The 15,923-nt window shown below is 39.1% G+C and overlaps 1 protein-coding gene across 2 annotated transcripts; it reads left to right on the top strand.

Moving 5' to 3' along the window:
• Positions 1-1,724: 1,724 nt before the first annotated feature.
• Positions 1,725-14,002, top strand: FBXO43 (F-box protein 43). Of its 2 annotated transcripts, XM_054497636.2 has the most exons (6): positions 1,725-2,517; positions 5,403-6,888; positions 7,933-8,061; positions 9,883-9,985; positions 13,199-13,402; positions 13,513-14,002. In XM_054497636.2, the coding sequence occupies exons 1-6, from the start codon at positions 2,433-2,435 to the stop codon at positions 13,759-13,761; spliced, it is 2,256 nt and encodes a 751-aa protein (XP_054353611.1). In that variant the 5' UTR covers positions 1,725-2,432; the 3' UTR covers positions 13,762-14,002. The 2 variants fall into 2 exon arrangements, with proteins under 2 accessions (XP_054353611.1, XP_054353612.1); XM_054497637.2 differs by lacking the exon at positions 7,933-8,061.
• The last annotated feature ends 1,921 nt before the right edge of the window (positions 14,003-15,923 follow it).

Below are 15,923 nucleotides of genomic sequence, written 5' to 3'. Positions count from 1 at the left end.
CTCAAGAATTTTCTCTAATCCTTTCCTCCAACAACTCTTAGTTTCTGCCTATAACAAATTATTTGCAGTTTCTCCATGTGCCCAACTGCTCTTGCACATTTTGTTTTGAGTTTGAAATTTTCCTGCTCTTGTACACTTTAAGTTTGGAATTTCCTGTTGTCTGCCTTTTAAATTGCCACTTGTACATCAAAATCTATCTCATGCACTCTGTTCTCCAGTAGAGTTAGCTGGTTCTTCTTTCCTTTGTGCTGCTACTGTTCCTCTGTTACAGCACTTGCTCTATACCAATGAGCTCCTTAACAGCAGTAACTGTGGCTGTGTCAGCTCTGTATTCCCAGTACCTAGCACAGTAATTGGCACATAGTTGGAATTTAATAACTGTTAGTGGACGGGCACAGTGGCTCATGCCTGCAATGTCAGCACTTTGGGAGGCCGAGGCAGGTGGATCACCTGAGGTCAGGAGTTCGAGACCAGCCTGGCTAACCTGGCAAAACTTTGTCTTTACTGAAAATACAAAAATTAGCTAGGCGTGGTGGCAGGTGCCTGTAGTCCCAGCTACTCGGGAGGCTGAGGCAGGAGAATTGTTTGAACTTGGGAGGTGGAGGTTGCAGTGAGCCAAGATCGCACCACGGCACTCCAGCCTGGGTGACAGAGCAAGACCCTGTCTCATAATAATAATAATTTTAGTGAGTTTGGTTTTGGATGACTGAGGGACATCCAGATGGAGAAATGTCCAGTCAGAGAAGAGTGGTGGTAGTGCCTGTTATTGGCTTAAAAGTGATGGTTGAAGTTCTGAATAAGAATTACATAAGCATGGGATGATAAACTAATAAAAATGCTGAGGTAGGACCTCTCATTTAGGGAGTAGGCCAAGTAAAAGAAGCCAGAAAAAGGAGACTAGGAAGAAGCTGCCAAGAGCAGCAGGAGTGTCCCTGGCATATAATAGATGCCCAGTAAATATTTATTGAATGAAAAAATTAGGGTTTAAAAAATTTATTTGGCTTTGAGGGTACTTGGGAGTTCATGATGCCCAAAAAGGGATGTTTGTAAACAATGAACACATTTCACTCTGGTTTTTATGAATACATTTTTTTTACATCTTTTTTTTTGAGATGGGGGTCTCACTATGTTGCCCAGGCTGGTCTCGAATTCCTTGGCTCAAGTGATCCTCCCACCTCTGCCTCTCAAAGTGCTGGGATTACAGACGTGAGCCATCAGGCCTGGCTCAGCTTTTTTTTATTATCACAAAATCTGTATATATTCATTGTTGAAACATGAGAAGAAAACACAGATAAAAAGACACAACTAAAAAGCAAACATAATCCTGTACAAAGGTACCGTATCCATCCAAGTTATTCATACCTTTCAGACCTCATCCTGTGTATACCCATATTTTTAACCTAAAAGGGGTCAGTTTGTAACTTGCTTTTTGCATTTGACAGTTTGGAGAAACATTTCCAAGCGAACATTCTCATACATGATTTCTAATGGCATCCCACTGTAGGCCACGTTAGCATTCCTAAATACGGCAATGCTTCCCAAAGTGGGAACGGGGAGAGGCAGAGCCTTTCTGATCCGCCTCGGGACGGGTGCAGGGGTGAGCGAGAGAGGGGGCGCTCCTCCCGCTCAAGCGAGGACCCAGGCCTGCGGACGGCCGGGCGGGAGCGCTGCAGAGCCGGAGGAAGGGGCGGGACAGCGCGGCGCGGGGCGGGGCTGCGCGTAGCGGTTACTCCGGGCGGGCCGTTCAAACCTAAGGAGGTAAAGGCAGCGGCCCCACGCGAAGCTGGCGTTGGGGTTGCCATAGCCCACATCCCAGGGGGCGAGGCCGAGGCTCCTCCCCGGCGCATCCAGCGGCTGCTGCCCGGCTCCTCTCCCACCTGTCCGTTTCGGCGCCTCGCCCGGCCCCGCGGCCTCCAGGCGGGCGGCGGGGGGACCCCAGGCGAGTGCCCGTTAGCGGGTCTCCCGGCGGCCCGGCCCCGCGTCGCCCTGTGTCTTCCAGGTGCTGGGCGTAGGGAGGCGCGCGGCAGCCCTCACTCCTCCGTTCCCGGTGACGCCAGCCCATCCCCTGCTGCCCTTGGCTTTCTGGGCCTAGCGGATATTTTGACGCTCTGGTGAGACCGTTACCCACCCACCCGCCATAGCTCCTCGGGGGAGTCAGTGCCAGGCTGCAGCACACACTGCCTTTTCAGGAACCCGAATTTGGGGAGTTTACTCATGTCTAAGTCCAGCTGGAGAAAACAAGGATATTAAGATAACTATTTTCTGGAGGGCTGAAGGAAATTCAAAATGATTTAGACCTTCTCAAGTGTTAGGAATAATCCCTGCGGCATGCACCCTGTGTACCCTTCGACTTTGAGCAATCATGATGCTGCTGCACCTTTCAATTAATTGTGCAAACTAAAGTTTTCCTCTTTAAGTGGCATTATTTTGGCATGAATTTTAAAGACAAAGATGAGAGAATTTCTTGTTTGGAAGCCTACGTAACTTTGACATCTAAGAGCTCAAGATTTACTGATGGTAAGAGTTTCCACTTTAACAAATGAAGGACATTTGGGTTTAATGTAAGTATTTCATTCTCTGATGTGGTAGGTGCTTTTTCTTTTTTTTTCTTTTTCTTTTTTTTTTTTTTTTTTGAGACGGAGTCGCTCTGTCGCCCAGGCTGGAGTGCTGTGGCGCGATCTCGGCTCACTGCAAGCTCCGCCTCCCGGGTTGACGCCATTCTCCTGCCTCAGCCTCCCGAGTAGCTGGGACTACAGGCGCCCGCCACCACGCCCGCCTAATTTTTTTGTATTTTTAGTGGAGACGGGGTTTCACCGTGTTAGCCAGGATGGTCTCGTTCTCCTGACCTCGTGATCCGCCCGCCCCGGCCTTCCAAAGTGCTGGGATTACAGGCGTGAGCCACCGCGCCCGGCCGCTGCTTTTTTTTTTTTCCTTAAAGAACACTTTAGGAATAAGTTTTCTCAGCCTTTTATCAGAAGCCTAGTTTTTAAAAATGAATATCGAAGAGGCTTGATTGATTTATCCGTGAACTGTTGAGTCCGTAAAATACAACAGACAGTCCATGATTTTACATGAATAATTTTAAAATTCAGTTGCGAAGAACCACGTTTGAGACCAACGTCTTGGGGTAGTAGAAAGATGAAAATGATAGCAGAGAAAGGACGTTGGAGGCAACTTCAAGTGTGTAGGTGAACAGAAACTTTTTTTTTTTTTTTTAAGAGATGGGGTCTCACTATGTTACCCAGGCTGGTCTCAAACTCCTGGACTCAAGCATTTCTCCCGCCGCGGCCTCCTCAAGTGCTGGGATTACAGGCGTGAGCCACTGGCCAGAATAGATTTTTGGATAACATTTTAGGGGAAAGAGATTATATCTGCATTCCCCACTTTGTTTTTAACAATTTGCCTCTGAGTTTCCCAAATTCTAGCATTGTGAGACACCTAGTGGTGAAGTAGCAGTACAATTGCCATAACCTATTAAAAGGACCGTGACCTGCTGGGCGCGGTGGCTAATGCCTGTAATCTCAGCACTTTGGGAGGCCAAGGTGGGTGGATCACCTGAGGTCAGGAGTTCGAGACCATCCTGGCCAACATGGTGAAAGCCCATCTCTACTAAAAATACACAAATTAGCCGGGCGTAGTGGTGGGCGCCTGTAATCCCAGTCAGTGGGGAAGCTGATACAGGAAAATAGGTTGAACCCGGGAGGCAGTGGCTGCAGTGAGCCGAAATCGCGCCACTGCACTCCAGCCTTGGCGAAAAAGCGAGACTCCGTCTCAAAAAAAAATAAAAAATAAAATAAAAAATTAAAAATAAAAGGTCTGTGACCCAAATTGAGTGAAAAGTGTTATTTAACAGAATTACTTTCAGAGAGGGAGAAAACAGTTCATGGGTGGAGATGTAATTTGAATATGCATTCTACTTTATTAATTTAATATTTGTAAAACAAAATTGTTTAAAAATATAACAAAATTATAAAAAGCAGTTTGATAAATCTATTTGGTTTGTGACCATGTGCAGAAGTTAGCAGTGATCTGAGAGGATGTAGATCAGAAGGGGACATGTATGACATTTATCAAAAATGAGTATAGATTTAAAAGGTTAAAAAATACTTAGACTTTGTTTAGTAAAAATAATCTTTTAATGATCATCAAACCATAAAGAAATATTTTGTGTTTAGCAATTTGCTTTTGTAACAAAAATCATTCACTCATGTATTTGATTAAATTTAAGCATAAATAAATTACTGTCACATTACAGCCAATAAATAGATCTTCCCAGGATCTTTTAATGGAGAAAAATTGTGCATTTGTCCTGGAGAAAACTTTGAAGGAATGACATGAAAAGGAATTTGAAGGAATGATATGAAAAATATCAAAAACTATAATAAATTTTTTTCTTAACACTGTTTTTGTCAAAACAAATTTGTTAGCTTTCTTTGAGTTAAGATTTATTTCAAGTTTCTAAAAAGAAGGAATGTGATGACACTGTTGAAAAGTTTAAGGAGTAAAATATTTCTTAGTGTCATTCCTTGCTCATGTAACTACTGAGTAACTGTTCTTTAAGTAATTGAATTGCATTCTTTATTTGCAACTTCAAGAATATTTTAAATTGTGGTTTTCCCATAAATAATTGCCTATTAACTGTGAATTCAAGGCTGAAACTGGACCTTGCATCACAAAATATTTAGAAAGTGAGATATGAATAAGTACAACATGCCAACTTTGAAATGGCCCTATCTGTGGTGCAGTGGTTCATTATGGTTAGCTCAAGAAGAATGTGTTAGTAGTTCATCAATGAGCCAGTCTTTGCAAAGGCTTGAGTTTGGGAATTCACACCTTGTGAATGGTTATGGGGACTAGGTTTCTACAACAGGTCTACGTTACATGTTTGAACATTACTTGAGTTGTTCAGCCTGATTGCAGGTAGATCTAGAGACAGCACTCATTATTTGACACATTCCCCAAGGTGTTTAAAAAGTAGCATATAGCGTTTTTTGAGTAGACTAATATAGGCTGACACAAATAAGCTGGAATATTAAAATCAAAATCGTTTAGTTCTGTGAAAATCATAAGGTAATAAAATAACCTAAAAATAATGCTTCTAGGTTTTTTTCTCTTTAGGGTAGTTCAATAAAATATGTGTGCATGATGCTTAGCCTATGATTAATCAAGTGATCTTTGAATATTTATAACCTGAACATTTTGGCTTTGTGATGTCAAGAACTCGTTTTAAGTAGGATACACATCAGTTTTTTATGGAGTAGAATTGTTTTATTAAAGTAACTTTTCAAAAATTGTCATACAATTTTCCATTATTATCTGTACTCATAACAAATAATGTATTTTGGTATAAGCTGCCTGGATACTCATTTCAAAGGCAGAATAACTTTGTTGTCACTTTGCAGAAACAGAGATTTTGAAGATGTCACAAAGGCACTCAGGTCAAGCTGGCACTGAAGCAGGAAATGGGGCGGACTCTCCTCCAATTGTCAACTCCAAGTACTCCACCTTCAGAGATTTTTGTTCCACATCTTCATTTCAAGATAGTGGCTACAATGAGTTAAAATCTTGTAGCTTTGATAATATAGATAAAGAATATCTTGGAAAGAAAGAAAAAGGCCCACCATTACTCTATGAGCACCCTGAAACTTCAGGCCTGGGCTTAAAACATCCTTTAGAGTCTCCCACTCAAAAAAAGAAATGTATCTTGCCTAGGAAGGAAAAGGATAAAACCCCAGAACTTTGTGAAACACCTAAAATCAGTGGGAAAAAATGTTTACCTCGCAGAAGGTTGAATGTATCTTTCGCTCTTCTAAAGGGGGACTTTGAATCACAAAATAGTTCTTTAGAAAGTAGTATAAGCCAAGTTATCAACTTAGAAAAAAATATTCCAAGCAGTGCCTCAGGTTTTTCCAGGGCAAATAATTTTAGCCCTTTAGTTACTAGCACTTTAAAAACAGAAGAAGTGACTTCATGCAGTCAAAAATTGAGGCTTAATTTTTCTCAGCAAAAGACTTCCACAATTGATGATTCCAAAGATGACTGTAGCCTATTTGAAGTTGAATGTATATCTCCAATTCAGGGCAATAATTTTAAAGACTCTATCACACATGACTTTAGTGATAGCAGTTTATGCATTAATGATGAGAATGCATGTCCAGAGCTCCTGGGCTCCTCTGTTAGTGGGACAACTTGTGGAACAGATGAGGACATATTTGTGACTCCGATAAGTAATCTTGTGGCAAACATTAGATTTAACGCAAGTCAAATACTTTCTCCTTCACCTGAAGTGAGAGGCAATATTTCAACGCCTGAAGACAGTGGTTTTAACTCACTTAGCTTGGAGAAATCAGAAGATTCCCTCTCTGACCAGGAGGGTTCTTTTCAAGAACTACTGCAGAAACATAAGGGGACTCCCAAAGTTGGGGACACCATAAGAAAGACAAGACATCTTGGAAGGTCGAGAAGACTGTCCACCCTTCGGGAGCAAAGCTCGCAGTCAGAGACAGAAGAGGAAAAGCAGATTGTCCACCCTGACTCTGAAAAAAGAGCAGCAGCTGCTTCTGCCATCTCAGAGGGTCAGCTGAGTAGTGATGAGAGTGGGGATTTGACCTTTAGCTTAAAGAATTTATCAAAGACCCCAGCCTTGCAATTGGTACATGAGCTGTTCATGAAAAGCAAGAGGAAAAGATTCCAGGAAAATAGTGGACATGAATTCTTAGAGCAAGGGGATGGGGAGAAAATAGCTGTACTGCAGTGTATACTTGCAGGACTGATTGGCAAGAAAATGGGTATAGAAAAACTGGACATCTTAACAGAATTAAAATATAGAAATTTAAAGCATATTCTTGCTATGGTTTTAGATTCCTTGACTGCAGAGAGCCTATGCAGGTAAGAAGTAAGAGTTGTTTATGAAATAAAACATCTTTTTTTAAGTTGGAAATTTTTTCTGTGACTTGAGTCGTTGTCCTTTATTTTGTTTTATTATCTCTATCTTTTGTTGTCTTATATCAAAGGTAGTTTAAATGAACTTCCCAACAGAGCTACCTAGTACAGATCCTTCTGTTTTTGTTTTTGTTTTTTGAGCAAGAGTCTCGCTCTGTCGCCCAGGCTGGAGTGCAGTGGCATGATCTCGGCTCACTGCAAGCTCTGCCTCCCGGGTTCACGCCATTCTCCTGCCTCAGCCTCCCAAGTAGCTGCGACTACAGGCGCCCGCCACCACGCCCAGCTAATTTTTTGTATTTTTAGTAGAGACGAGGTTTCACCGTGTTCGCCAGGATGGTCTTGATCTCCTGACCTCGAGATCCGCCCATCTCGGCCTCCCAAAGTGCTGGGATTAGAGATGTGAGCCACCGCGCCTGCTGATCCTTCTGTTTAAAAGCCTGCTTAAGTAGCAATGATATAGTCTTTTTTTTCTGAATAAAGTTCTTATCACTGTCATTTGGAAAGAGAGTTGCTAAAAGTTGAATTTTAAATTTTCAAGATGGCAAGCTCTATTCCATGGAAGTTGTTTAATGATTTAATAGTTCAGATCATATTGTCAGATTGCAAGCAGTATTAAAGTTATGACACTTGGTCAGAAATAATGTAATGCATTGTGGTGACTGAGAAATGACAGTGTACAAATAATACCACTTAATTATTTAAGTTCTAAAATTTAAAAACAATCGTTAGCTTTTATTTTAGGGTTTGATCTTTCCAGAGACCAGGGGAATGTGGCTTATTTCATTTTTATTGTTAACACAGAGGTGAAAGTTAATTACTTTGGGGAATTTCAAGAAATTAGAAACTGAAGAATTTGTGTTCATAGATGTTGCAGTAGACTGAATGCTGCTACATAATAAAGAGAAATACATTTCAGAATATTGAGGGTGGGAACTAAGGTTACAAAGACTAAAATGAGACTCTGTTCATGCCAATTTGGGGGAGTTACAGGACTATCAGAAGACAAGACCCATGGGAATGCCATGGCAATGAAGGAGAGAAGTCATGTGGAACAGGATTTCTGCAAGATGATGGTTATGGAGGAACATGCGGGAAGTTAGTGAGCCTCTTTCTTGATAGGTATATGTCAAAAGAGTTTTTTACAGGGTCCTTGGTTTTTTTGTTTTGTTTTTAGTTTTTGTAGAGATGGGGTCTCACTATGTTGCCCAGGCTGGTCTGCAACTCCTGGGCTCCAGTGATCCTCCCACCTCGGCCTCCCAAAGTGCTGGGATTACAGGTGTGAGCCACTGCCTGTTCTGTCCTTGTTTTTATGGCCACTACTTCTATCAAAGCCCTTTATCTTTCCTCCATACATTAATTATATGTCTATTGTAGCGAACTGTAGGATTTCTTAGCTGGAAGTCTTCTAAGGTATCTAGTTCACATGTTTTGCAGATGAGGAAATGAGCCCCAGAGAAGTGACCTGCTAACAGCCACTCAAGGAGACAGGCATAGATCTAGGTCTATAATGAGTCCTCTGATTTCTAATGCAGTATTTTTCCATAAACTGTTACTAAGATTTAAGGCTTTCTGGAATAGATTTGATCAAGAATGTATTTGGTGTATCTTAAGTAGGATAATAAACAGATTAGTGCACCCATATTGTGTGCCTTTTAAAAATGTTCAAACGATAAACTGTTTAAAAAATTAAGGAGATGGCTGAGATATAGGATTTTAAAAATATTTTTGGTGTGGATGGGGTCTTACTACGTTGCCCAGGCTGGTCTCAAACTCCTAGGCTCTAGCAATCCTCCTGCCTTGGCCTCCCAAAGTGCTGGGGTCACAGGTGTGAGCCGCTGTGACCGGCCAGGAATGCTATTTTTATATGCTGGAGTATTTGGACCAGTTAAAATTAAAATTGGGTGACACTTTTGGGTGCTTGCTTATGTGAGCAGTTGATTTTCAGTCATATTTCAACAATTACCTCTCCTTCCCATCTCTCCAAACATACAGTATTTGTACTGCAAAGTATGTAACTATGTTGGCAGTACTGTTCCTAGTAACTTGAGAGTTGATCAGTTGCAATATCTGTGGCAAATACCCAATTATGTAGTTCATTTCTTCCCCATTATTGGGTGACTTTCTGCCTGTTCCTTTCCTTCCCTCTGATATAGGGCACATATATCAGCCTAGAGAGTCAGTGGCAATTGAAGTGGGCATGGTAGCTGGAAGAATAGTAGCGTTGACAACTGGGACCCTCTGTATGAAGTGACTTATTTCAATCTTTTCTGACCTTACTCCTTTCGATTTGTTAGAATAACAAAAAAAGATGAGATTAACAGTCAAAATATTACTTTTTAATAATAATATTATCAAAGTTATTGATAAATCAGCAATCACTGGACAAAAATTGTGTTTTTTCTTTAGCTGCTTCATTTTCATAAACTTTGGTTAATGAAATAGGAACTCTGTGGTGCGACCCATAATAGTATTTATAGTTGGCACTTAGTAATGCCAATGAAGGATTAATTGTACTTGTGTTTATGTAATCAAAATGACAGATCTGTTAAACACAGGAATAGGAGAAATTGATGAAACCTCTTGTGTTATAGATGACAATCATTTCCTGCATCTCTTGTTCCAAATTTTTAATGTTACATTTGAAGTTAAATCCTCTTAATCAGTCTCCCAGTGGACTCATACTGGCTTTATATGACCATTTATAAAAGTAATCTATCTATATAATGCTGGCATATACTTTACATTTTAATTGGAATTCTTTTATATGATGAATTAATATGAAATAACAATGTTGACCACGTCATACTTTTATGTAAATTTTTAGGTTTAAATTTACTGCCCGAAATCTTTAAAACAAATTTTTCTCATTAGTTAGCATATACAACAAAATGTTAATCCTATAGAATGTATGCAATATAAGGATGGATCTTTTTGTTATAGTGTTTGGAAAGTAAGCAGAAATTGGCGTGAAATTGTTGTTCAAGATAAAAATGCAAATCGGAGGAGGAAGTTTTATATCACACAACTGAAAACAGATTCTGAGGTAATGTATGTAATACTTCTCTAAAATGGATTTGTATAAATACATAATTATCTCATGTTGCTAGACAACCTAATTTGGTTTTCCTACTATCTTTTAACCTTTTCCATTTAACAAACATTCACTCATAAATTCTTTAGTTTTCCCAGACTCAATTTTCACCCAGTCTGTAAATGGAATAAACAACATAAGCATCAAGAACATCTTGTTGGCCGGGCTTGGTGGCTCATGCCTGTAATCCCAGCACTTTGGGAGGCCGAGGCGGGCGGATCACGAGGTCAGGAGATTGAGACCATCCTGGCGAACACGGTGAAACCCCATCTCTACTAAAAAAATACAAAAAATTAGCCGGGCGTGGTGGCGGGCGCCTGTAGTCCTAGCTACTTGGGAGGCTGAGGCAGGAGAATGGCGTGAACCCAGGAGGCAGAGCTTGCAGTGTGAGCCGAGATCGCACCACTGCACTCCAGCCTGGGTGACAGAGTGAGACTCTGTCTCAAAAAAAAAAAAAAAAAAAAGAATATCTTGTTGGGCTTTGTTGCTGCTTACGTGGGTGTACTCTTAACAGCATTTGAATACCAATGATATGCTGGATCCTAATGATAATGAGATACCCTTATAGCATTTTTAATTCAGTCTTTTGAGTGGACATTACATGTTAGTAACTGTGCCAGTGCTCAGATTACAATGGTGAACATTTCTGACATGGTTCCTGCTCTTTTGGAGCATAACACCTTGAGGGTGATATAGGTAAATAGGTGACTACAATCCAGGTGTGTTAGAGGAAGCCCAGAGTTATTTAAAGGAGTTTTTGACTGATACTTGGGAATCAAGAGAAGTGCATCTCTACTGAGACCTGAATAATGAGTTAGCAGTTAGCCAGGTGAACATAGAGAAGAGGGTTTTAGCAGAGAAAGTAGCATATGTACAAGCCTGAAGGTGAGTGAGCAAAGCACATCAGTACCTGTGAAGCAACATAAACTTGCACTCCCTTGAGGATTTGAATTCTGGCTTTAAAGTTACAAGAAAAGTCCTATAGAAGCTGATGGATTCCTCTCAGGCATGCTATTTTGTGTAATAGGCATCTGATGACTAGCACCCATGTTTGATTATAGATTCAACTTTAGGCCAGAAAAGATTCTGAGAGTTCACTAATTCATTCTTGATCTAGTGAAAAATATTTAATAACATACTATAAGTAAATTTCTAATTTGACTAAATATAATAATTGGAATAAAGCGTGGCATAAACAAATATGAACACCCAGATATAGATTGGCAGGTTTCTCATTAAAGTGAACTATCAGGGACTGCTATTAACTAAAACTTTGACTTTCTTTTTTATTTTGAAGAAAAGCTTTACCTTTTCACCTGTTCAGAGCTCCTGGCTGCTTCTGCAGCTGCTGGCTCTGGGAGTTTGTCATAGGGAAGATATTAATTGCCTTCTTAACATCTCTTTTTCAAATGCTGCCCTGTATGCTAGGGACAGACTTAAAAAACAGTTGTTTAAGCATGCACTTATTAATATTTAAACATTTGGCTCCATATACTCCTTAACTCCTCTAAGGAAGAAGCATATTGTTGTGCTGGCAACCCTCCATGTAACTCCAAATAATGAAATGTTCTATTCTCAAAAAAAAAAAAAAAAAAAGAAAAGAAATAGTCTCATATTTGGCCAGGCACAGTGGCTCATGCCTGTAATCCCAGCACTTTGGGAAGCCGAGGTTGGTGGATCACTTGACATCAGGAGTTCAAGACCAGCCTGACCAACATGGTGGAACCCCTGTCTCTACTAAAAATACAAAAATTAGCTGGGTGTGGTGGTGCAGGCTTGTAATCCCAGCTACTTGGGAGGCTGAGGTGGGAGGATCGCTTGAACCTGGGAGGTGGAGGTTGCAGTGAGCTGAGATCATGCCACTGCACTCCCGCCTGGATGACAGAGTTAAACTTTGTCTCAAAAAAAAAAAAAATCTATCCTCATATTCTAGCAATCACTTTTTTAGAAACTCAGTTTCTTAAAGAACTGTACTTTTCCCCCTTTCTTATGCTCTTTTTCTTATTTTGACTTGCTTTTTAAAATCTTTTTCAAAGTAATACATGGTTTAAAAAGTCAAACTGGACTATCATAACAAAATATACCATTATGCCTTCATACTCTTGATTCTTGTTCCATCAAGACAATCATTTTCAACACTTTCTTCTAGTGTTTAGCTCCATATTTCTAAATAATTATATTTCCCTGTCATTTCTTTACTATTTTCTATAGAAGGATTAGGTTCTCTAACCTCTCACTACTACTGCCACTACTTACATAACCCCTCTCTCTCTGAATTCCTTTCTCTCTTCTCCTGTCTTATGACTATAATTACACCACCATTTGGGAATGAATCAGAATTAGGTGCTGACATTATAAAGATTGTGTTGAGATTATTATAACTTTTTTCACAGCTGTAGTATGTTGTACACTATGATTACACTTCTGTTCTAGTGTAACTTTTTCCCTCCAGAGTTAATAATTGCATAGTTTTTTCTCTCTCTCTTTTATTTATTTATTTTTGCTTAGTGTTTCTCTATACAGATCCCTGATTCATCTCCCATTATCCACCAGAACTGAAAGTCTCCTCTGTGTAAGTCCAAACAAATCAGGTATTCTACCTGTTCCTTCTTTTCCTCAGAGACATCCTTCCTGGGGCCCTTTGCTGTCCTATTCCAACATAGACTGGTTGCTTTCTACTTGAACTATTCTAATGTATTATTAACCAAAACAAAAAAAATTATAAAAGAAAGTTATTTGATGGTTTTCTCCACTCTTTTGTTTACTTCTTGTCTACAGCTGCTTTTTCTACAACCGCAGAGTTGAGTAGCTGCAACTACATGGCCCACAAAGTCCAGATTATATATTATATTATCTGGTCCTTTACAGGAAAGGTTTGCTGAACCAAGTTTAAAATAAATGGAAAAATAACCAGCCATACAAACTTAGATGTAGAATTTAATTTAAATTTTTTTCTTTTTATATTTATTTAACTTTTATATGTTAGGTGAGAAAAGGTTGGTTGGTTGTTTTTTTGTTTTTTTTTTCCCCTGAAAAGGAATGGCCTAGGGAGAGAATTCTGATGGCAAAAAACCTCTTCAAAGCATATAAATCCGTGTGCATCAGAAAGCTATCCTGGAACTGTTTTGGTATTGCAGTATTGATGCCTCTTGTCCTTTACCACAGGGGGCTGTATTAAATGTCGAGGATGCTGCCACTCGGCTCCAGCTTTTAAATCGCTCAGCTTTAAGATCTGTGCAGGCACAGGCTAGGATACCTGGTTCTCAGAGAGAGCAAGGGTCAACATTATCTCCCTGGGGAGAAGTTTTGACACCTCTAGCAAGCTCTTCTGTTACTCACTTAAGTAGTAAACAGGAAGAATATGTTAAGGTGAGTATTTATTATGTCATAAGTTATTAGAAATAAATATTTACAGAGCTTGAAATAAAGTGCTCCTCTATATGAAACCAGAAGATTTAGTGTGTGTGCTTTCACTGCAGGTTGCCAAAACACTTTTTACTGATGAAGCATTAAAACCTTGCCCAAGGTGCCAGTCCCCTGCTAAGTACCAGCCATATAAGAAAAGGGGACTGTGTAGCCGAACAGCCTGTGGTTTTGACTTTTGTGTGTTATGTCTGTGTGCTTATCATGGGTCTGAAGAATGTAGTAGAGGAGCAGCAAAGCCAAGAAATAGAAAAGATGCTCTCCCAGGAAGTGCCCAGAGTAAGCGGAATTTAAAACGCCTCTGAAGAGACTAAATATAGAACTCCCCCATGCAGTGTTCTATTTATCTGACTTAAAATTATGAATATTTTGAATACATGCAAATCTTCCCATTAATGACAGGTGATGATTAATTTCCTATTTTGTATATATTATAATCCATGTCATTGTATGTTTTCTTTAAAGTTGTTTTGAAAAAATTTTACTGTGTCATTTTACCCATTTTAATAACTTGGTATTTTAAATAAAGAATTTTCATTGTTGTTATATGTATGTATTTTATTGTTTTATGTAACATTTTAAATTTGTGCATTTCATCACTCTTGACATTTCTTCAATCATTTTTAAAAAAATAGTTTTTCAAATAATATTAAAGATTTTGAACTCTAGACAGATGGCCTTATAGATTTGGAAAATGAGTACTTGACTGAAATGAAATATAAATAAAATATTTTCAGAAGTTCTGTTGAATTTATTCTATAATTTCGGTCTCTGGTTAAGTAAAATTTACTGAATATTAATAACTAGGAAGACATAAAGAGTAAATTATTGGAAGTATATAGTTATTCATAATGGGAGTCTTAGTTAATATACCCTTATAAGTAACACATTTCAAATAAATACTTTAAAAAATTCTAGAGCTACAGGCACAGATTTCATTTCTTTAATCTGGAAATTCTGACAAATTTGGGCTGCTTGGAAAAGACAGATTTAAGTAAGAAGATTTACTAAGTTATTTACAAAGTACTTAAACGATTTATAAATCGTTTCCAAAAATGATTTGAGTTTGCATGTTCCATTCATAGAACAGCAAGAAAGAGATAAGTTGTTGTTGTTGTTGTTTGTTTTTGTTTTTTTTCTTTTTGAGGCATGGTCTAGCTCTGTCTCCTCAGGCTAGAGTGCAGTGGCATGATCTCACAGGATCTTGGCTCACTGCACACTCTGCCTCCCAGGTTCAAGCGATTCTCCTGCCTCAGCCTCCAGAGTAGTTGGGATTATAGGCACGCACCACCATGCCTGTCTAATATTTGTGTTTTTAGTAGACACGGGATTTCACCATGTTGACCAGGCTGGTCTCAAACTCCTGACCTCAAGTGATCCACCCACCTGGGCCTCCCAAAGTGCTGGGATTACAGGCATGAGCTACTGTGCCAGGCTAAGAAAGAGATAAGTTCTACTGTTGAACAAATTACTAATACCAGGAGAAAATTTGAAGATAGTTTCATAATTTTTTTGTTTGTATATGGGTAACTGATATATATACGTATCTGTGTTCACAATCTATGCATAGATTTAAATGTAGCTCTTATATGTTATTTTAACAAAGCAATTTAAAGTATGAGTTAGATATAGACATATGTGAGGGAAATCTGCCTGAAATTTTAACTTCTTACTTAACTTGCTATAAAATTTTGATTAGCTGCTAAATATTAAATTTTCATCTATATCCTTTCTAATTCCACAAAGGGTTTTTGGAGGCTAAATTATATTTATGTAAATTATATTTACTCATAAATTTTCTGAGACATCTTTCACATCAGGATCAATTTACTAGTTAATATTCTTCACTTAGTCTTAACTTTTTTTCTCTATAAGAGAAGTTAATTTGTTTTTAGGAAATTTATTTCAGTCTTGATTCTCTTAATTTATGAAGTTAATTCTTTGATTAATTTAATTATTTAATTTATTTAAGCCCTTTCTTTCTTTTTTTTTTTTTGAGACGGAGCCTCACTCTGTCATCCAGGCTGGAGTGCAGTGGTGTGATCTCAGCTCACTGCAACTTCCGTCTCCTGGGTTCAAGCAATTCTCCTACCTCAGCCTCCTGAGTAGCTGGGATTACAGGTGCCTGCCACCACACCCGGCTAATTTTTGTATTTTTAGTAGAGATGGGGTTTCACCATGTTTGGCAGTCTGGTCACAAACTCCTGACCTCAAGTGATCTGCCCGCATTGACCTCCCAAAGTGCTGGGATTACAAGTGTGAGCCACTGTGCCCGACCTAAGCCCTCTCTTTCTGTGGCTCAGATCAAACCATATCTTCATCTGTCATATGAACAGTATTGCTATTTTATACTCTTGATTTCTGCCTGGCCTAAATGACATTCCTTCAGTGACTTTTTAGATCTTAAAAATCAAAGATCCAGTTCCTTGACATATTTTTAAAAAATGAAATGCAATGTTGTCTATTC

This window comes from Pongo pygmaeus, chromosome 7, assembly GCF_028885625.2.
Source record: "Pongo pygmaeus isolate AG05252 chromosome 7, NHGRI_mPonPyg2-v2.0_pri, whole genome shotgun sequence".
NCBI classification, from domain to species: domain Eukaryota; kingdom Metazoa; phylum Chordata; class Mammalia; order Primates; family Hominidae; genus Pongo; species Pongo pygmaeus.
The sequence above is the reverse complement of the archived record's forward strand: the minus strand, read 5'-3'. Positions and strand labels throughout refer to the sequence as shown.

Bases quoted from the DNA above. Each gene is read 5' to 3' on its own strand.
- FBXO43 (XM_054497636.2), top strand. From the start codon at position 2,433: ATGAATTTTAAAGACAAAGATGAGAGAATTTCTTGTTTGGAAGCCTAC. The intron at 2,518-5,402 runs GTAAGAGTTTCC...GTCACTTTGCAG, and splicing joins GAGCTCAAGATTTACTGATG to AAACAGAGATTTTGAAGATG. The intron at 8,062-9,882 runs GTATATGTCAAA...TTTTTGTTATAG, and splicing joins GTGAGCCTCTTTCTTGATAG to TGTTTGGAAAGTAAGCAGAA.